Source organism: Bidens hawaiensis, unplaced genomic scaffold, assembly GCF_021521415.1.
Source record: "Bidens hawaiensis isolate Kalapana, Puna unplaced genomic scaffold, B.hawaiensis_p1.1 tig00028024_1, whole genome shotgun sequence".
NCBI lineage: Eukaryota > Viridiplantae > Streptophyta > Magnoliopsida > Asterales > Asteraceae > Bidens > Bidens hawaiensis.
Genome location: NW_027494549.1, coordinates 241,984 through 264,689, shown reverse-complemented (window position 1 = coordinate 264,689; position 22,706 = coordinate 241,984). Strand labels below are relative to the sequence as shown.

Below are 22,706 nucleotides of genomic sequence, written 5' to 3'. Positions count from 1 at the left end.
AATATCGTCTTAGCATGCGTGAAGCCTGTACGAGCGCTAAGACTAATTTTTCCAGGGTAGTGTACCGGGTTTCTACGTCTGTTAGGACACGGCTAACATAGTAAATAGGCATCTGGATACCTTTTCGCTCTACTAGCAGGACTGCCCCGGTTGCTCTGTCTGTGGCGGAAAGGTATATGATTAATTCCTCCCCCACTTCTGGTGCTGTGAGCGTCGGGAGTTTGATCAGGCGTGACCGAATTTTCTAAAAAGCTGCTTCCGCTTCTTGTATCCAGCGGAAGTGCGTTTTCTTTAAACAGTTTCTCAATGTTGACACGAATGGGAACGACCTATCCGCATGGTTTGACAAAAAGCGGTTAAGTGCGACTAGGCATCCATTCAGTGTCTGGGCTTGCTTGATGGTAGTAGGTGATTCCATTTTGATAATGGCTTCGACCTTTTCAGGGTTCGCTCTGAAGCCATCTTTAGTAACAATGACTCCCAAGAACTTCCATTCTTCCATCCCAAAGGAACACTTGCTCGGGTTGAGCTTCATGTTTATCTTTCTGAGCGTGTTGAAAGTTTCTTCGATGTCTTTCAACATCGCTTCTGGCTCAGGGCTTTTGATGACCAAATCATCCATGTAGACTTCCAAGTTTCTCCCAATTTGGGCATGAAACTCTTTGTCCATCAGGCGTTGGTATGTGGACCCTGCATTCTTAAGTCCGAATGGCATCATTTGATAACAAAATGTGCCATCGGGCGTCCGAAATGCGGTTTTGTCCTTATCATCTACGGCCATGTGGATTTGATGGTACCCCTTATATGCGTCAAGGAAGCATTTAAGGCGAAACGGTGCTAATGAATCCACTTTGAGGTCAATTTCGGGTAACGGGTAACAATCTTTGGGGCATGCTTTGTTTAAATCTTTGAAATCTATGCACATGCGCCATTGTTTGTTAGCCTTCGGTACCATAACGGGATTTGCAACCCATGTTTGATATCTACTAACGCGTACGATGCCCGCGTCAAGGAGTTCCTTGACTTGGGTTCTACACGCGTTAGCCTGTTCCGCCCCCATTACTCTGCGCTTTTGTATGACTGGCGTAAAAGCCGGGTCACACTTAAGCTTATGCTCTGCTTTACTTCGAGGTACACCAGTCATGTCAGCTGGTGTCCACGTGAAGATGTCAGCGTTTCTCTGTAGTAAGCGTTTGAGTAAGGTGCGCGTAGGATCAGTGATTGTTGGGCCAATGGTAACAGCCTGGTTAGGGTATTTGCCATTGAGGGCCCATTTTTCTGGTTCGGTGATGGTTGGTTTAGCCATCTTTGGTTTGGGTTTAGATGAGACAGATGCGATGCATATCTGGGGAATACCGGTGATCATCGCTACACCCTCAGCTGTTGGCCATCCCATCATGCCGTGGACTGAAGATACCACGGCATTGAATCTTGCCATCCCATCTCTCCCGAAGAGAATGTCGTATGTGTGGTGTGGCTTCCTCATCACGACGAAGTCCACGTCTTCTGTGCGGGAGTGTTTCCCGTCCGTGAGAATGACGGGGAAAGATAGGATACCCATGGGGGTGTTTGTGCTGCCATCGAACCCTTCCATTGAGGCGTAGACCGTTTCCAGGCGTTCCTTGTCTTCGTCGTCTAGCTTGTCGAAGAACTGCCTGTACATAACCGTTGACGAGGCGCCGTTGTCAGCAAGAGTGCGGGAAGTGATGTAGTGCCCCAGCTGGCTTCTGATGACGATAGGGCCTTCTTTGCTGGGTCCTCCTGGCATTTTCGGGAAGCGCACCTCAGCTTCCTTCCACGCGCATGGTTCTGTCGTTCGTCGTTTTCTTCCTCTGATGTTACTCTGAACCATGTGGATGCTGATGTCAACGGGCTTTCGTCCGTTGCCTTTGTACCGGTTATCATTCCTCCCATCATTCTTGATTGATGCCACAAGGTGTGTAAGTCTTCCATCCTTGACGAATGTTTCAACAATATCCCTTAAGGATGTACACTCCTCAGTGTTGTGACCTTTTGTCCCGTGGAAGTCTCAGGACTTTCTCTGATCCGCATTAGGTCGCTGCCGAATCACTGGAGCTTTCGGCCATGGGAGTTTTTCAGTGGCAAATATCTCCGTGACGCTTTTGGTGAGTGGCGTCCACCGGTGTTTTCGGTTTGAAGGGTGCGTGTTATCCCTTCCACCTACGAGAGGGCGAGAGCTGGATGTGGTGTTAAAGTTTACCCTTGACTGCCAAATACCTAGCTTCCTCTTTTTGTTCTGCCGGGCGGTCCGAACGTTGTTTTCTCTGGTCCTCTGCGTGTAGAGGTGTGTACTCTGGGGAAGATCCCTACCCAGTTGCTTCTTCGTCTCGGCAAAGCGCTTGGCCGCCGTCATGATGGCATCCCATGTGGATGGCATGCCGTCCTTACCCGTCATCGTGCGGATAAGCTCTGGGTATTCGGCGCCCTGGATGAAAGCGGCACGAACAAGATTATCACTTATGTTGCCCAGACTCAGCTTTTTGGAGTTGAAGCGAGTGATGAAGTCTAGTAAAGATTCATCCTCCTCTCTAACGCAGTTGAGGATCGTCCACTGTTCTTCAGTATATTTCCTCTGTTGACTGAAGTGTTGGCTGAACTTGTGCTGAAAGTCCGCCCAATCATAGATGTGGTGGACCGGTAAACGATCGAACCACACCCTGGCCGATCCAACCAGCGTCATCTGGAACATATAACACCACGTGGGTTCCGTCCAGTTGCTGACGGTTGCCCCGCTATGAATCTGTTCAAGTGATCGTCTGGGTCGGATATACCATCATAAGTGCCAATGTTGGACATCTGTTTGGCACTTCTCGGGGCGATTGCTTCCGCAATGTCCCTTGCAAATTTGGACGTTCCCGCATTTGCAGCAGTTGGTCTAAAGGTTTTGGAGAAGTCACGTGGGTTTCCCCCCGCGTTCCTTGGTTTGAAGGTTTCTCCAAAATTCCTTCTTGGTTGGAAGTCCGTTTCCTTACGCTTCCCTTTCGCCCTGTGGCGAGGGTTTGCGTCGGTGTCGGATTCCTCCCGATCATCGTCCGAGTACTCGCACTCACTGTTCATGTTGAGCTGTTGTCGAGTGCTTCCGAATTCGTCAGCCTGTTGGAGTGAACGCAAGCGTTCATCCAACTCAGCTTGGAATTCCTTCTGACGTGCTTCGGCCCACGCCTTAACTTGATCGAGTGTTTGGCGAGGGAGCCTCGTCTGTTTCTCCAACTGGGCATCAGTGAACCCCAGTGAAATATTGTTTACTGCACTTGCCCTGGCTTGGGTAACCGGGGTAGTGTTCGTAAAATTTGTGTAACCGCCGGTGTTCCCCCCAGTAGCTGGGGTTGTGGTTACCGGGGTTTCTTGGTCACTCACTGGCCTTGGGACCGGAGTAACGCTAACCATCTTTTCAGAGGTTTTTGAAAAAACTGAGAATTAGTTCTAGCTTTTATGCACGGATGGCGCCAATGAAGAAACACTAGGTGACCCCGAGTAGATTATGGATAATCTGGGGGTTAAGTAATGTTTCCCACGAGGGTTAGGTCCGGCAGAGTTGGAAATTCTAATGACCTGCAAAACAGACACCGTGAGCTCGTCACTGAGAAGGGGGGGGGTTCCTCCTTGTGACCACCCTCCGGCGTGAGAATCAGACTAGATTGCTCTGAATATAAGTGTATATCAAGAGAGATTGCTAGAGAAGATAAGATACAAGATAATGATACAGTTCCAAGGTGTTGGAGTATTTATAGCCGAAGGTAGGTTTCCAAGCAGGTACAGCCAGCTGTATAATATTCCTGTTCTACCAACTATGGGCTACGCACGTGCCATGCTGGTTGGTGGGTAGGCAGCGGCTAATAGTGACAAGGCCGGCTGTGTACTGTTCCCTTTCCGCCGGCTATGTACTATTCCTTTTCCGCCGGCTGTGTACTGTTCCCTTTCCATCAACTGCAGGCTATGTGCGTGCCACGACAAGGGTTGGTGAGTAGGCAGCGGCTAATAGTGACAAACAATACTAGAGCGTGCTCCTCCTCGTACTGTTGTCGGTGAGCTGTCACCCTGTGATTGGTTCATGGGCTGCTTTGGTCAGATCTTGTCTACTTTGTCCATACCTTGGCAGGTATAGTACAAAAGATCTTCCAGAAGCATACGGACTGGCTCATTTGGGCGGTAGTATTCCCGCCTTGCTCATTCCTTCAGGTGACACTGAATTATTGAGAGTTAGTGCCTTGTGCGTGTAGCCTTGCTATTAGTGCGGGTAGCCTTCCCTGATGGCTTGTATCCGCAGCTGCGGGAGCAGGCGGGGTACTTCACCATTGGGAGGCTTTCCCTGCGGGAACAGCTGGCGTACTACGCGTATGGTCTTCATCTCTGAGCATGGTGGGTCCTGCGGAACCAGTTGGTCCTTGCGCAGACGTCCCTCTTCAAGGTGAGTCTTGCGGGTCCAACTGGGCTCTGCTGGGACCTACCTCTTCACAATTCCTTGCAGTTAGAACCACTCACAGATCCTGCAAACAATAACATTATATTTTTATTTTAATTTTTAATTACCAAAATAGAAACTCGATAAATAAACGCATTGACAAACCTCCATAGATGATTCTGGTTGAAGCTGCCACATCAGCCTTGATGTTTGTTTCAAGCCATTTCCTTAACTCTGCATGTACCTATTAATCACAAATTATTTTTCTTGAAAAATATGTTCACACATGATGTTATACTAATAAGTAGAAACTAATATTCGGCTTACTTCTTGAGCTTGATCTGGAGTTGCAACCTTCCCGGTTCCAATAGCCCAAACGGGCTCGTATGCAAGGACTACATTATCCCAGCTTTGGATCTTGTCTGCAATAACATATTTATCACGAATTACCCATTTTAACCGAGAACATTAACGGCTGAGAAAATAGCCTTGACTTTTTATAATCACCAATCAACCAGATTGCAACGAGTGTTCTGACACAACATACTGGATCCTTTGGCACAACTAGGGGTGTAATCGAGCCAAGTCCTGTGAGCTACTCGAGATAGGATCGTCAAAGGCTTGAATTAAGCCGAGCTTAAACAAGCCTGAGACCGAGCCTTAAATTAAGCTTGTTTAATAAACGAACCCGAGCTCGAGCTTCACTTGGCGAGTTCGAGTTGGCTCTCCTAAATGAGACTATTATTTTTTATTTAATATGTGTAAAGTGCCATTTTCGTCCCCGTGGTTTGATAAATAATGCGAATTTAGTCCAAAAAATTTATTTTTTGCATATGAACCCTCTACTTTCTCAGTTCTTGCCAATTACATCCAAATCACTAACTCCGTTAAATTTAATCGTTAACTCATGGGTAGACATGTCTTTTCACTCTTTCTTTATATAATACTTTAATACTTATTTCAGTGAACTACGGTTTTCGTCCTTCTGGTTTGTCCAAATATGCAGTTTTAGTCAAATAGTTTCGAACTTGCAATTTTCTTCCCTATGGTTTCACACTTGCAATTAAACCCGAATTCCCTAATCTCATTAAGTCTGGTCGTTAAACTCATCAGTGTGCCTTTCACGTGAGGGACAATTTTGTTCCTTTTTTTTCCCTTTTTCCTCAAATACACCCCAGCCCCTCACGTGAGGGGGGTTGCGAATTAAGACTGAGGTTTATTTGGGGAGACAAACGACAAAACTGTCCCTCACGTGAAATGCACACAGATTAGTTTAATGACCAGACTTAACGAGATTGAGGAAGTCGGGTTTAATTGCAAGTGAAATGAAACCATAAGGAAGAAAATTGCAAATTTGAAACTACAGGACTAAGACTGCAGTTTTGGACAAACCAGAAGGACGAAAACCGCAGTTCACTGAAATAAGTATTAAAGTATTATATAAAGAAAGAGTGAAAAGACATGTCTACCCCTGACTTAACGATTAAATTTAACGGCGTTAATGATTTGGATGTAATTGACAAGAACTGGGAAACGGGGAGGGTCCATATGCAAAAAATAAACTTTTTGAACTAAATTCGCATTATTTGCCCAACCACAGGGACGAAACTGGCACTTTACTCATTTAATATATTGAATATAGATTCATATGATGATATTTATTATACATAAAATTATGATAAAAATATATAAATAATATATATTATGTTTACAATAAAAAATATATATAATAATAAAAATGTATATAAAATAATTAATACATAGGAAATGAGTCGAGCTCGAACTCTCGTAACTTAAAACGAGCCAAGCTTGAGCCTAGTTGCGCTCGGGCTCAGCTCATTTACACCTTAGACAAAAATATCAATGCAAGGTTCAATTTGATGTGCCATAGGCTCTAAGAATTTAAAAATTACATTTTTTATTTAAAGTTAAAACGTGGCACAGGAGATTTAAAAGTGACGCATAAGATGTTAAACGAGTTTGTAATGCTTCGGTGATTGGTGCACATGCCTTGTGATTGGTGGAAATCACTGGAAACTAAAATAAATAAAATCAAAAGGCTAATTTCGTATTTAAATAAGTCTAACTTATTTTGTTAATATCCTCGTTTAAATGGGATATTTTCGTGATTTTCAAAAAACAAAGATTACATATAGGTTCATTTGGGTCAAATCGAAATATATAACGGGTCAATACAAATCAAAGATTGTTAAACAACAATATACCTGCAATTGCTTTAGTTTGTGCAGCAACAACTTTCATTGTTGTTCCCGCTTCACGCTCTTCAAGAGTCTCCCCAACACAAGCAATCACCTTCAAACCTTGAGAAAGCGCATACGCAACTTTGTCTCCTACAAACTGAAAATTAATTTACCAGATTAATAAAAAAGTAAATAACATCTTCACTAACAAATAGACACGAAACATTCATATAATAAACAAATTACTTCATTGGTTTCGTTTAATAAAGCTCTCCTTTCAGAGTGACCAATGATGACCCACGGGATGCCCAAATTCACAAGCATTTCCGCACTGCAATTCAAAACAATATCGATTATTACATAATCATTATATAAATTTTAAAATAATTAAAAAAATGAATAAAGATTTGTTTATACCTGATTTCACCGGTGAACGCACCGCCTTTCTTAACCAAACAATTTTGGGCTGCAACTTGAAAATGCGGCTTTAGTTCACTTTTAACACATGACATGAACACATATGGTGGACTCACCACAATCTCTGCAAAATTAGAGAAATTATATTGATTAATAATATTAATATCTACATACTTAATAGTTTACATGTTGACCAAATATTAGGGAATGAAATGCTTACCTACAACATCTGCAGATGGCACTTGACCACCATTAAGTGTTGACACAATCTTCTTAACCTTCTCTGTTGTTCCATTCTGCAACAAAAATTGTCAAACAATCTAAACAAGAAAAGAAATTCGGTTACTAATTCTTATTAATATTTGGTTAGGGGTGTAAACAAGCAGAGCTGAGCTCGAGTACGTCGAGTAGTTTTGCTAGTTTGAGCTTGACTCGCTTATTATTTATCAATTCTTTTACTTACATTGATACTTATTTTTTGTAAATATTTTATTTATAGTTTTTTATACATAACATAATATATACTATTTACTTATTTTTTTAATTTTAAATTATACAAAACAATTACTATTATAAAAATATATATTTATAATATATTAAAAATTATATAAATAATAGGATTGTTTAGGCTTTCGAGCTCGACAATTGGCTCGATTCAAGCTTAGCGAGCCGATCTTGAGTAGCTGGCTCGTTTGCATGGTGATGATTTTGTATTCTATAATCACTAAATTAGTATCTACACTTTTGAATATATTCAACCAAACAACTCTCGTGTGAATCGAATAAACGACTAACAAACATTACGTCATGTGAATCGTACAGAAAACATAATCCAAATCTTGTTCATTTTCGATGAATATTAACAAGATCGAGACATGCAAATTATTATTATTATTAAAGAGAAGGAAATAGTAAACAATCGCTTACGTATTTCCAGTTGCCGCCAACGAAGAACTTACGTCCCATTTTGGATCGAAAGCAAAAGAATAATAATTGGAAGTTGTTTAACGAAGACAGTATTATTATATTACACAAAATAATGCACACCTTTTAAGCTTAATGGAATCGGTTTCCTCCGGGAATTTGTATGGAAACTGCTTTTTTAACGGATCACAAACTACCAAAAAAGAAAGTCTTGTATTGCACTATTTTTATAAAAAAAGTTAAATCATATTTCGAATTAATGAAATATCTAGCTAGTATTTATTATAAATAAACAAGATTTTAGTTTGAGAGAATTTTCATTTGCGTTCATGTGGTTTGTTGGCGTAGACATTTTGAGTCCCTCAAACTTTATATAAACTGTTTGAGCCTATGTGGTTTTCTAGTTGAAAAGTTTACGCCCCTCCTAACACCAACTTTTCACTCACAAATAATAGTCCCTGATCACGTTGTTGGGAAAAACGACCACCTAGCCACGAACGGTAAACAAAAAGTGCGGGAATTAATCTTCGTTTGGCTAAACTTTTTCCTGACCCGAATGAACCAATGAGGATGCAAACAAATATGTAATATAAAAGTAAATAGGATACAATAATTTTAGCGTTATAGAGGTAGGGTACCAAAAAGACCCAAATACCCTTAAGTACCACCCGCGGGTCACAGAGGAACCTCTAATAGGCCACCCGCGGGACATATGGATCACCCGCATATCACGGTAGAGGAAGAACGTCCTCATAACACACGCGAAAGCATCTTGGCACCCTCAAAAGGCATTCGCAGGACAAGACATCTGTCCGCCTAAACAACTGGAAAACAATGCCAGCGGGACAGCTATCACCAATTAACTACTCTCTAGAAGGAGGATCACGATTCTTACTTGGGGAATACGTAACATATCAACCAATGAACAAAGGACACCTGGCCAGGTTGTTATAACCGTGCACATGGCCAGGGTGCGATCCATCCTATCACTGGATGACACGTGTCCAGGTTGTTATACCCATGCACATGGGACGTATAGCTCAACTCATCATGAGAGGACACGTATCCAGGTAGTTATCAAAGATCTTCTAGAAGAGGACAACTGGCCTAATCACCTTCCTACATCCTTCGGCTATAAATACCTTGTCAAATGGTATGAGGTATTCATTCACTCACCTACATTCTGACTACACTTAGTCTATTTACTTCAGTACTTTATCCTCTACGAAGGTTACTGATTCTCACGCCGGAGGGTGGTTACAGGAAGACCCCCCCTTTTGCCCTTCCTGTAACGAGATTCACGGTGTCTGTTTTGCAGGTTCTAGACATTGGACTTTGGGAAGTTATAATCATATCTTGGTAGTGGTTATCGTACTTTACCCTGTGGACACATTGAATCCAGGACTCACCTCTGGGGATCGGATCGTGTTTCTTCATTGGCGCCATCCGTGTTTGGTGTTAGAACAACAATAGTTTTTGTTGGTTTTTTGGTTCGTTCGATATGAGTAAACTTCCTAAAGGGCCGACGGGAACCCCTGCACCTGATTCACATGTGACTAACACGGAAGCACCTCCGGGTCTTAGTGTTTTTGCACGTACTATGACTCCAAGTGGCCGTACTCTTGAACATGTCACAGCTCCGGGGTCACGAATCACTGATGTAACACCTGGGGGTTTTACCCTAGAAAATGTTACAACACCAACTGGTCCCACTCCCACAGACATGGGACGTGTCTCGGCACCGGAAGGTTCCAATTTGGGTAATCTCAGACAGATTACGGAAGAGACTCGCCGAAACCAGTTAGTATTGGATCTGAAAGATGATTCTGGCAACTCTGACATGGAAAGGTCTCATCAACGTAATTCCAAATCCAGAGAAAAGCTAACTCCCGAAGAGTGGCTCCATGTGAAACAACAAAGTTTGGTGGCTGAATATGAGCGCAGAAAACGTGATGAACGACTTCATGCTCGCACTTTGAATTATGAGGAATCTCCCAGGAGATCTCCTTCTCCTCCACCAACGGTGAGAGAAAGTCAGATCCGTTACAGCCAGCAGACGAAACCAGAGTTTGGTGAATTACCGAGGTTACGCCCTCGTCCTCGCATAAATATGCGGATGCCATCTTACTTAGAAGAATTTGATAGTTACGACTCAACTTACCAACCGGGAGAATACAGTATGTATCCCAGTGACAGTAGGATGAGATCACGAGCAAGAAGTAGTCGTCCGCAGGACATAGTCCGCCACACTGAGTACCATAGTAACGCTGAACGGGACTTCACTAAACCGTATCGCCCGGCGGCCTTTTCCGAAAAATCGAAGTTCATAGTAAGTATTGCTACAGCACCCTTCCCTGTCAATGCTAAAATACCTACATCAGTGGGAAAATACAATGGTATGACTGATCCAAGTGATCATCTCCAGAACTTCGTGGCAGTAGGTGGTGTTAGTGGTTGGACGCTCCCCTATTGGTGTCATATGTTTTCATTGACATTGACAGGGGCAGCGAGAGAATGGTTTGAAAAGTTACCTGATGGTCAAATTTCTAGCTGGGATAACCTTGTAAAAAAATTTTCTCAACAGTTCAGCCAGCAGAAGAAACATACACGAGATCAATCAGAAATTTTGGATGTCGTTCGCCATGATAACGAGTCCATAGAAGATTTTATCACCAGATTCAATGACGAAAGTCTGAACATCGGCGGGATAAGCAAATTCATGCTTCGTGGTGCCTTCCGCAAGAATGTAAAATGTGACGATCTAGTCCGCACACTTACTGGCAGAGATGGAATGCCAAAAGAGTGGGACGATCTTATGACTGCGGCAAAATTGAATGCTAACACTGAAAAAACTTTGATGAATGATAATCCGAAGCAAAAATTTAAGGTCGAATTTCAGACACCGAGACCCAATAAACAGGTGAGAGGGCCTATCTGGTCAAGACTTCAGCCAAGTGTGGAGGTGTCAAAACCATTCGATGCAAGATCCCTCATAGGCAATAAGAACAAAGCGGGGCCCTCGAACCGAGGTCTCAACAATTGGACTCCTCTTTCAAAGACTCCCACTGAAATTCTCACTACAGAAAATATAAATTTTAGAAAGCCACAACCACTAACAAGAAGGTCATTTTTGGATGCCAAGAAGCATTGTTCGTATCATGACGACATTGGTAATATACGAATGACTGTAGAACATTAAAAAGTGAAATTGAGGCAGCTGTGAAGTCTGGAAAACTCAAGCATTTAGTGAAAAATGGGAAATCCGATAACGGTAAAGCTCCCATTCGGGACAACCAGGGTCCGAGCAAAAAGCAAGTTAAAGATTTAAACGTCCATATCATACAAGGCGAGTACGATACAGGGAAAAAGAGGAAAGAATCTGATGATGAGGAGTGGAAGAATGAGCAGTGATCTTCCCACGAATCAAAGGGGGCCTAAACAACAAGAACCCCCTGATCATAACTGCCCTCTTCGTACATTATCGTTCTAAATACGTCTTCTTCGATACTGGTAGTACATCGGACATTATGTATGAACAATGCTTCGAACAGCTTGACGAAGAGGATAAAGAAAGATTTAAACCTATCCATTCTCCAGTATCAGGGTTAAGAGGGGAAATAATGCATCCGTGAGGGGTAATCTCATTCCCGGTTACCCTAAGTGATGTAATTCATTCGCGGACCGAGGAGGTCGAATTTCTGGTTCTACCAGCAACATCGAAACATGACATATCCTAGGAAGAGAAGCGATTGGTGACTTCAATGCGCATCCGTCCACAGAACATGGTGCAGTAGGAGTTCCAACTTGCACCGGCATAGCAATAATGCATGTCAATCGACATTGTTTTGCAACCGAGAGTTCAAAACCCAGCAAGGTTCCAAAACAAACTTTGAGGACTGAACCGGAAAAATGGGTTCTGAACAAAAAGTTTCCTGGTCAAACTGTAACGATTGGACCTGCTATCTCCGAGATAGTACGGACTTTTCTGAAACAGTTGTTATAAAAAAATATTGATGTTTTCGCATGGCAACCCGCAGACATGACTGGTGTCCCGCGGAGCATTGCGGAACACAAATTAAGGGTAAACCCGTTGTTTACTCCAATTGTTCAAAAAACAACGTAAGATGGGTCCGGAACAAACAAAGGCAATGAATGAGCAAGTCCAAGATCTCTTACAAGCTGGGATCATCCGGCCAATCCGTTATCAGACTTGGGTCGCTAACCCAGTTATCGTCCCCAAGAGCAACGGGACATGGCGGATGTGTATAGATTTTAAAGATTTAAACAAAGCATGTCCTAAGGATTGTTACCCTCTGCCGGAAATAGACCTAAAGGTTGATGCTGTGGCACCATTCAAATTAAAATGCTTCCTGGATGCCTACAAAGGCTATCATCAGATCCATATGGCAGCGGGCGACGAAGACAAAACAACATTTCATACCGATCAAGGTACCTTTTGTTATAAAATGATGCCTTTCGGACCAAAAATTGCGGGAGCCACATATCAACGATTAATGGACATAGCGTTTAAAGATCAAATTGGTCGAAATCTGGAGGTTTATATGGATGATCTCGTAATTAAAAGTGTCGAGGAAGACCAAATGTTGAGAGATATTGAAGAGACATTTGTAACTTTGAAGAGCATTAACATGAAGCTGAATCCAGCCAAGTGTTCATTCGGAATGGAGGAAGGAAAGTTTCTGGGAGTAATTGTCACGAGTGCGGGCTTAAAGGCCAACCCACATAAAGTTCAAGCTGTAGCCTGCATGCCTTCTCCTTCTTCCCTCAAGGAAGTTCAGAAACTCAATGGTCGATTGGTTGCTCTGAATCGATTTTTGGCAAATCATGCAGCCAAGTCTCATCCTTTCATCTCAACTCTAAGAAATTGCCTCAAGAAAGCACAATTTAAATGGACCGCGGAAGCGGAACAAGCTTTCTTGGAGGTTAAAAAATATTTGATGGAACTTCCCACGTTAACAGCACCCCATGCGAGAGAACCTTTAACGTTATATCTATCAGCTTCAGACATTGCCATTGGGGCTGTCCTTTTGACGGATCGAAAGAATGTTCAAATACCGATCTATTATGTCAGCAGAACGTTATCAGACCCAGAAACAAGATACTCCATGCTTGAAAAACTTGTTTTGGCACTAGTCTATGCCGCCTGACGCCTCCGCAGATACTTCCAAGGACATCCCATCAATGTCCTAACTGGATACAAGCTTAAGAACGTTCTCAGTAAGCCAGAATTGTCTGGGCGATTGGCCAAATGGGCCATTGAGCTAGGTGAACACGCGATAGAATATAAACATAGACCAGCAATCAAAGGGAAAGTGTTGGCGGACTTTGTAACAGAAGTCCCGCATCACAAAGAAAAAGAATGTTTGATCGAGCAGCAACCCCAAGTACCTCCGGAATTGGGACAGATTTGGTCTCTATTCACGGACGGAGCTTCAAGCAGTGAGGGATCTGGCGCAGGTCCCAGGCTAGTCAATCCCGAAGGCCACGAGTTTACATACGCCATAAAGTTAGACTTCAAAAGTACTAACAATGAGGCAGAGTATGAAGCCTTTTTGGAAGGCTTACGTATAGCCAAAAAGCTTGGGGTTAAGCCTTTGAAAGCCCGGGTGGATTCCATGTTGATTGCGGGACAGATCAATGGTACATATGAAGCAAAAAATGATATCATGGCTTCATATGTATCACAGGCGAAAGATTTAACGCTTCAATTTTTCTCATGTAAAGTCATACATATTAAGAGAAGCGAAAACAAACCGGCGGATGCTCTTAGCAAACTAGCTTCAACAAATTTCAAACACTTCGCTAAAGACATACGTGTCGAAGTATTGGATCGCCCATCTGTTCTGCAACACCAAGTTTTGGTAATTCAAACCGGAGCGGAATCTTGGATGACACCCATTACAGCTTATTTGTTATCCGGAATCCTCACGGAAGAAAAATCCATGGCCCAGAAGATAAAACACAAAGCTCTGACCTACCAGATACATGACGGTGTTTTATACCGACGTTCTTTCCTCGGACCACTACTTCGATGTGAGGATGCCGAAGTCGCGAACTATTTGATCAGAGAGGTTCATGAAGGCATATGTGGTCTTCACGTTGTCCCGCGCATGGTCGTAGCAAAACTAATGAACGCTGGATATTATTGGCTAGGAATGCATTTGGATGTTGTGCAAGAAATCAGAAAGTGTGATTCATGCCAGCGTCATGCCCCTAATACGCTACGACCAAAGAACGAGTTAGTCCCAGTCACTTTGGCTTGGCCGTTCCAGAAATGGGCGATTTACATAATGGGACCTTTCCTCGAAGCCCCCGGACGTGTTAAATTCTTGATAGCAGCCATCGACTACTTCACGAAGTGGGTAGAAGCTAAACCGGTCGCTTCTATAACAGCAGCAAGTGTTAAGAAATTCATGTGGGAATTCATAATATGCCGGTTTGGTCTTCCTCTGGAACTCGTCAGCAATAACGGAACTCAGTTCGCGAACAGTGGATTACAAGAATGGTTAAAAGAGTTACACATTTCTCAAATCTTCACCTCTGTAACCCACCCGCAAGCGAATGGTTAGGTTGAACGAACTAATCGGACCATCAAAGAAGGAATTAAGGAAAGATTAGGAACTAAAAGGACGGGTTGGGTCGATGAATTACCCCATGTACTATGGGCCTTCCGCACTCAAAAGAATTCCAGTAATTCCGAAACCCCCTTTAGTTTAACCTATGGCACAGAGGCCATGATTCCGGCCGAAATCGGGATCCCATCCGCCAGAGTTCTTATGATCGAGGATAATGATCATGAACTCCAGATGAACCTCAATCTCCTTGAGGAAAGAAGGAAGTTGGCATCGATTCGCGAACATAATTATAAACGCCAGTTGCAAAAATATTATAATTCGCGGATCCAAAGACGTGAATTTGACGTGGGAGACTTTGTCTTTCGTAATAACGAAGCCTCCGGGCAAGAGCCCCCGGGAAAGTTGGCCCCAACTTGGGAAGGACCTTATAAAATCCAGAAAGTTTTATTCAAAGGTGCTTACAAGTTAGAAAAGTTGGATGGGTCTGAGATCCCCAGAACTTGGAATGGAGCCCAACTAAAGAAATGCTACATATAGTTTGTTCTTCCTTTTTGGCCTGCGTACCTAATTAGACGTTCACAACCTATGTAATTTCACTTCTTGTAATTTGGCTTATGCCTCAGTTATAGAAATTCCTATTTCAGTCATTTAAATCTTGTATTGTTATGTAATCCTTTATTAGTACACAAAGAATATCCTCCAAACACTTATATTATGAAAAATAAACAAAGTGTACCGGATATAAAAATAAGCCTTCTTCATTCATACAATAAAGGATTACAAGACATAGAAGAGCTTAGTTAAAAAGGAAAAGAAAAATCTATCTATGGCGCGACATCGTTATGTCCCGCGCCTTCGTCTCCCGCACCTTCTTCTTCTTCATCTTCTTCATCAAGTTCAAGAAGGGATTTTAATTGCTGGATGCTGTCCTCCTTGTCAGCAAGCTCAGATATCTGCTCCGTCAAAGAAAATTTCAAAGAATCAAAATCCTTCGATTTCTGTATAAGAATGGCAGCAGTGTCTTGGCCAGTCAGGACATATTCCTCAGGGAGCTTGGAAGTCGAGCCAAACTGGTAACCTTCTTGAAAACCCAGTTGGCGACCGACTTGTTTAGAAGCTTTTAAGAGAACATCAACACAGTTCCCGAGCTCATCACTAGCCCGAACATCGGCGATGACCTGTTAAAACAATTAAGCATAAATAACTTTAAAACACTTAGATTATTTATGACAAGAGTAAGATACATACCTTGGGGATGGCTTCTGCTAGTAGCCATTTTCGATCCGCTTGGGCCCGGACAAGCTCCATTTTGTGACGAGCACACTCCAGGGCTTGGTCACGGTTTTTGGCATTAAGGTCAGATAAACGCTTATCCTTGGTCGTCGATTCAGCTCGAAGGGCCTCCATCAGTTTGGTTTGTTCGTCCAATTGTTTCTGGAGAACAATCCTGGCCTCCTCAGCAGCGGACCGAGCAACCTTCTCCGCCTCCAGAGCCTGGCTAGCTTCTCTAGCCTCGTTTATAGCTTTAAGAGCTTCCTCTTTAGCGTCAGATGTAGCGGCCGCCAGCTCATCCCATTGCTCGTTCATCGCCAACCAGTCTATGGTTATTTCATGATTAGTGGAAATAGTATTCTCCAAGTAGTAAGAATGGGAGTTCAGTAATTCTTGGCGAATACTATGGCGACGTCTCTCCCTCTCACCATGCGGAATACTCTCCCGCAAAAATTCTGAACAGAGGTCCACGTCGCGGAATGTAGAATCCCGACGTAAGGACCAATTTGGTTGATGCGGGGTGGGATCTTCCTCCTCAAAATCTGGGGAAGTTCGAGTAGCATGAGGAAACATGCTCACACCCCCTTGATCCCTGAAGTGATGAACATAATAAGAAGGCGACTTATTGGCATGATCAGTTGTGTCAGCATCCTTATTTTTCAAAGGGGAGTCATCCGACACAACAACCGGATCCTTAGCAGTATTAGGAGGCGGCGGTGACGGACGAAGAGGTGAATCTTTCAAACCAGACTCACCTTTAGAAAGGTTATCTAGATTCACTGAAAAAACATTAAACAACGGGTTAGAAATATTTCAATCCAAAGCAGATAAAAGGGGGGGGGGGGATTTTTCATACCTAAGGAAGGGTCTTCTGCATCAAGCTGTTCCAAACGCACTTCCAAGGAGTCGGGATTTGTCTTTTTGGATTTTTTCTTCTTCAAGACAATCTTAATTTGGTTAACCTTGCGCTTGCCCGCCACCTTTGAAACCCACCGCGTCAACAACTGGACGCCTGCCCTCAGCAGTAACATCATCAGGTCCCGGACCCTTAACTTCCGCAGTAGTGCCAACATCATCTTGACCCACTGCCTGATTAGTCATGGCTCGTTTATGGGTAAGACCTGCAGTTGAGTCCACAGCTTTATTGGCATCAGTTGAACAAACCTCTTCACAAAATGATGACTCCTCGCTAGACGAAAAGAGTACAATCACTCCGCTAGAAGTAATGGCAGTTACAGGTCGGGGTTGTAGAATGCCCTCACCTTTGAGTATGGCTTCTTGAATGTACTTCTCACCTTTGGCATACATCGGTTCGGAGACCACCGGCTCCGGACGAAGGGCAGTAGGGAACAAAAAATTGTTGCACGTCCGATCCAAAAAGGGGCCATCTCTCGGATCAATCGGACGACGTACCATCATGCCCCCTTCTTGGTCTAGCAAAGTGTTGAAGGCGGAACCTTCACCTACACAAATAAATAAAACAAGTCAGAAATTATTCATACATTAAGAAAAAGACAGAGGTCATGAACAAACTCACTCTTATCGGTTTTCTCGTAGTATGGTTCCAATTTAGGAAATGGCCACAATCGGCTCATCCTCACACTCACCATTGCTTCCTCGTGAATGGGAAGCATGGGAGTTGGGGTCAAAATCAGTGTCTTAAACCACGACAGACCTTCATGAGCGGAAGCAGGAACCACAGGCATGGAGGCGTCCGCCTTGCGTTTTGTCATTGAGAAAGGAATAACATCCTCTCGGATCCAGAAAAACTTTGGCTTCCAACCATGAAGGCTACGGATCCACTCCGTGCCTATAGTCCTCTTCTCGATGGATGCAAAACTGTACCACCCATCGCGGAAGGTCATTTTATAGAAAACGGCAAACATGCCAACAGAGGGCTCAAGGTTGTGAGCTTGACAACAGAATTCAAAATGACGAACCCTCAGAATCCCAAAGGGATGGATCTGTGAGAGGTGAATCCCAAAGGTCGTCAAGATTTATTGGACAAACTTCGTCACCGGAATCCGGAAGTTCCCTGTTGTAAAATGGTCTACGTACACAGCCATTTTCCTCAGAGGAGGACTAGTGGCAATAGAACCATTAGCCGTACGTTATGGCTCCCATTCCGTCACCAATCCATATACATGAACAACGTCGTTAAAATCTTCTTCTTTAAGGGCTACGACAACTTCGCCGATAGCAGGGGCACCTTTCTTTTCTTTAGCCATTTAAATAAAAGAAAGATGAAGGAATTTTAGAAAGGTGAAGAACTCTCAGAGAATTTTGAAAAGTCTCAAATGTTTGAAAGAAATGAAATCTGAAACTGATAAAAGTTGAAGTGAAACCACAAGTGGTCTATTTATACTCATCGCAATTAATGCGCCTGATGGAGTGCCAGAGGAGAGAGAAAGCGCGGACCACCAAGTGACTGGCACGTTAGGAAAAAAAGTTCAAATAAGTGTAAACAGGCTGTCAACGGCGTCATAAACGTATTGTCAGTTGTCCTCAAAAAGTTTCTCTCTCCGCCACGTCACCATAATTATTCAAACTTTCAAACATTTCAAAAATTCGTAGATTTCAAAAATATCTTTTAAAAGATATTTTCTTGAAATAATGAAAGACTCACAAAAGACAAAGAGGTATTCCTCATTAATTATCCAAAAAATAATTACAAAAAGAGAAAGAAAAAATTACAAGTTACAGAACATCTAAGCCTATCCTAAGGGTTTGAGGCCGATGGGTCTTCCGGAGCCTTCAAAGATGTATCTTCCGAAGAGTCATCCTCAGATTCTTCACCAAGATAGCTCTTCAAAAGTTGTACGTCGTCATCTGCGGAAGCAAATTCCGGAAGCATATCTTGTGAAGGGAAGACCAAAGTGTCGTGCTCTCTAACCCGTTTAGCACGATCTTGTTTGAGATTTACACCATGTAGCGAATGATCTTTAAATGTGCGGTTGCTTTGAGCATAATTCATCCCTTCGTGGAAACCCATTACACGCCCAAGTGAAGAAGAAGCAGCCATCAGATTTGCAAAGCTATCATTAAGCTCCTTACTTCCCTTGACATGGCGGATGACCTACAAAATGAAACACACAAGTGTGTAGTGACAAAATACAGAACAGGGAATAAACTAGTAAAGTTGAATACACTTACAACATCAACTCCCCGAATAAGGAACCACTGACGGTCTTGCTCCGCACGTTCGGCCCGCGCTCGGAGCTCCCTGGATTCTACAGTTGCCTCTTCATGAGCTTGAAGGAGAGAGTCATAGGCAGTTTGAATTTCAGCAGCACTCTGGTCCTTGAGATCGACTCGCTCCTTCTGTAACTTTAATTCCGCCTCAAGCTCTTGAATTCGAACGCCCTGAAGAGTTACTTGATTTTCTAAAGCTGAGTTTGCTTCTTGAGCCTGGGCTAAATCATCTCTCTCCTTTTGAGCCTTTGCCCGAGCAGCCTCAAGAACGGAATTTTGCCTTTCACAAGCTTCTTTCCATCGGCGGGCAGCGTCAGCATTACGATCTTGCTCACTCTTAAGAGCATTCTCCGCATCGGCTTGCTTCCATTTAGCAGTCTGGGCAGCAATACAGTACTCCTCAGCTTCTTTCCTTGCAGATTCAGCGGCCCGGCGAGCTTCTCCCACCTTCCCGCCTAAAGTGTGCCACTCACTTAAGACCTCCTGGCTACCAGCCAAGGCATTATCCAGATGATAAGCAATGTTCGTATGAAGGTCGTAGCGGGAAAGGTCATGTTGATACGTCATCTCAGCAGGTGGCGCACAATGTTCGACGAACTCCATACAGGTTATAGGTTGAGAAAACCGAGACCCGTTAGTAATGCCCCATGGAGGGACAAACAACTCATGTTTGTCACCCAGGCCTGTATCCCTGTAGTAACGGGAACCAGAAGGTTTAAGACGAGCCGGGGTGGAAGAAGGCTGTTGTGGAGGAGGTCGAAGAGGAAACTCTTCGGTCCTGAAATCCTCCTCATTGACAACAGGATTGTCCTGCTGATCCCCAGTAACATTCCCAGTCTGAAAAAGATAGTCGAAGCGAGTATCATGATCAGACTGGTCGTCGGGACCTTTCGTCTAGGCACCAATCGGAGGAGTCGGCATCCTCTCATCTACAGTAACCTCAACTAGGGGAGAAGTCGGCCGGTCCTCCGTATCAGCAACATTAGGCGGGGTAGATGGTTTATCCCCCGCCCCTCCCCTTGAAAGAGGAGATGATTAATTTTCGATATGAGGAGTTGAGGCGGGCATCTTCTCAGATATGTCTTCACTAAAGATTAACGGATCTGCATAAAAAGTTATAGTCAGCCAAACACCCCTGTATATATATATATATATATATATATATATATATATATATATATATATATATATAATACATATATATGTATATAGTAAAATACATGTACGTAAAGGTTCACACACACCTTCGACAGTATCAATGCGGTCAGCAAGGCTGTATTGCGGCTTCTTAGGACGGTGAATTTTTCATTTTTTCTTCGATGGTCCCGCCTCAGTATCCACATCCTTCACACCTATGTGACTCGCTTGAGAAGCTAAGAAAGCTCTGTTTTTCTCCAATTCTGCCAATAAAGATGAGACAGAGGAAAGTTCAGAAGCATCAAAGTCTCCCTCCTCTTCAGAAGCAGAAAATGTAGAAGCATCCCCATCATCATTGCTTGACGATTAGATGGCAATCATTCCGTCGGAAGTAATGGTAGTAAGGGGAGGAGGGTTTAGAACGTACACACCTGTTTCAAAGGTGGTATTGGAAATTACAGGTTCAGCTCGAACCTTCTTCGGAAAAAGAAATTGAGACTTAGTTTTTTCAAGTATAGGTTGGTCTCCCGCCTCGCGGATGCTCTTACGGACACAACCCCTGTCCTCAAAAAGAGCATTGAACATAGAACTCAGACCTGGAAAAGATGGAAACTTAATCATAAAGATATTCAAGGAAGAGAAGAGACAATAAAAGATAACTTACGCTCTTTCAAATCCGCAAAAATGGGTTCCATAAACTCCGTTGGCCACAAACAACTCATAGCACTCTGGTCCTTGAGATCGACTCGCTCCTTCTGTAACTTTAATTCCGCCTCAAGCTCTTGAATTCGAACACCCTGAAGAGTTACTTGATTTTCTAAAGCTGAGTTTGCTTCTTGAGCCTGGGCTAAATCATCTCTCTCCTTTTGAGCCTTTGCCCGAGCAGCCTCAAGAACGGAATTTTGCCTTTCACAAGCTTCTTTCCATCGGCGGGCAGCGTCAGCATTACGATCTTGCTCACTCTTAAGAGCATTCTCCGCATCGGCTTGCTTCCATTTAGCAGTCTGGGCAGCAATACAGTACTCCTCAGCTTCTTTCCTTGCAGATTCAGCGGCCCGGCGAGCTTCTCCCACCTTCCCGCCTAAAGTGTGCCACTCACTTAAGACCTCCTGGCTACCAGCCAAGGCATTATCCAGATGATAAGCAATGTTCGTATGAAGGTCGTAGCGGGAAAGGTCATGTTGATACGTCATCTCAGCAGGTGGCGCACAATGTTCGACGAACTCCATACAGGTTATAGGTTGAGAAAACCGAGACCCGTTAGTAATGCCCCATGGAGGGACAAACAACTCATGTTTGTCACCCAGGCCTGTATCCCTGTAGTAACGGGAACCAGAAGGTTTAAGACGAGCCGGGGTGGAAGAAGGCTGTTGTGGAGGAGGTCGAAGAGGAAACTCTTCGGTCCTGAAATCCTCCTCATTGACAACAGGATTGTCCTGCTGATCCCCAGTAACATTCCCAGTCTGAAAAAGATAGTCGAAGCGAGTATCATGATCAGACTGGTCGTCGGGACCTTTCGTCTAGGCACCAATCGGAGGAGTCGGCATCCTCTCATCTACAGTAACCTCAACTAGGGGAGAAGTCGGCCGGTCCTCCGTATCAGCAACATTAGGCGGGGTAGATGGTTTATCCCCCGCCCCTCCCCTTGAAAGAGGAGATGATTAGTTTTCGATATGAGGAGTTGAGGCGGGCATCTTCTCAGATATGTCTTCACTAAAGATTAACGGATCTGCATAAAAAGTTATAGTCAGCCAAACACCCCTGTATATATATATATATATATATATATATATATATATTTATATATATATATATAAAATACATATATATGTATATAGTAAAATACATGTACGTAAAGGTTCACACACACCTTCGACAGTATCAATGCGGTCAGCAAGGCTGTACTGCGGCTTCTTAGGACGGTGAATTTTTCATTTTTTCTTCGATGGTCCCGCCTCAGTATCCGCATCCTTCACACCTATGTGACTCGCTTGAGAAGCTAAGAAAGCTCTGTTTTTCTCCAATTCTGCCAATAAAGATGAGACAGAGGAAAGTTCAGAAGCATCAAAGTCTCCCTCCTCTTCAGAAGCAGAAAATGTAGAAGCATCCCCATCATCATTGCTTGACGATTAGATGGCAATCATTCCGTCGGAAGTAATGGTAGTAAGGGGAGGAGGGTTTAGAACGTACACACCTGTTTCAAAGGTGGTATTGGAAATTACAGGTTCAGCTCGAACCTTCTTCGGAAAAAGAAATTGAGACTTAGTTTTTTCAAGTATAGGTTGGTCTCCCGCCTCGCGGATGCTCTTACGGACACAACCCCTGTCCTCAAAAAGAGCATTGAACATAGAACTCAGACCTGGAAAAGATGGAAACTTAATCATAAAGATATTCAAGGAAGAGAAGAGACAATAAAAGATAACTTACGCTCTTTCAAATCCGCAAAAATGGGTTCCATAAACTCCGTTGGCCACAAACAACTCATGACTGCCCACACTAAAGCTTCCTCCGGAAAGGCACGCATGGGTGTAGGCTCCATGGTAA

The 22,706-nt window shown here is 43.4% G+C and overlaps 1 protein-coding gene across 1 annotated transcript; it reads right to left on the bottom strand.

The window, feature by feature from the left end:
• Nucleotides 1-4,473: 4,473 nt before the first annotated feature.
• LOC143576204 (triosephosphate isomerase, cytosolic-like) lies at nucleotides 4,474-7,331 on the bottom strand. The gene is made up of 7 exons (XM_077060352.1): nucleotides 7,262-7,331; nucleotides 7,042-7,165; nucleotides 6,871-6,955; nucleotides 6,649-6,781; nucleotides 4,751-4,845; nucleotides 4,589-4,667; nucleotides 4,474-4,508 (listed from the first exon to the last, which is right to left on the bottom strand). The coding sequence occupies exons 2-7, from the start codon at nucleotides 7,134-7,136 to the stop codon at nucleotides 4,474-4,476; spliced, it is 522 nt and encodes a 173-aa protein (XP_076916467.1). The 5' UTR covers nucleotides 7,137-7,165; nucleotides 7,262-7,331.
• Nucleotides 7,332-22,706: the final 15,375 nt, after the last annotated feature.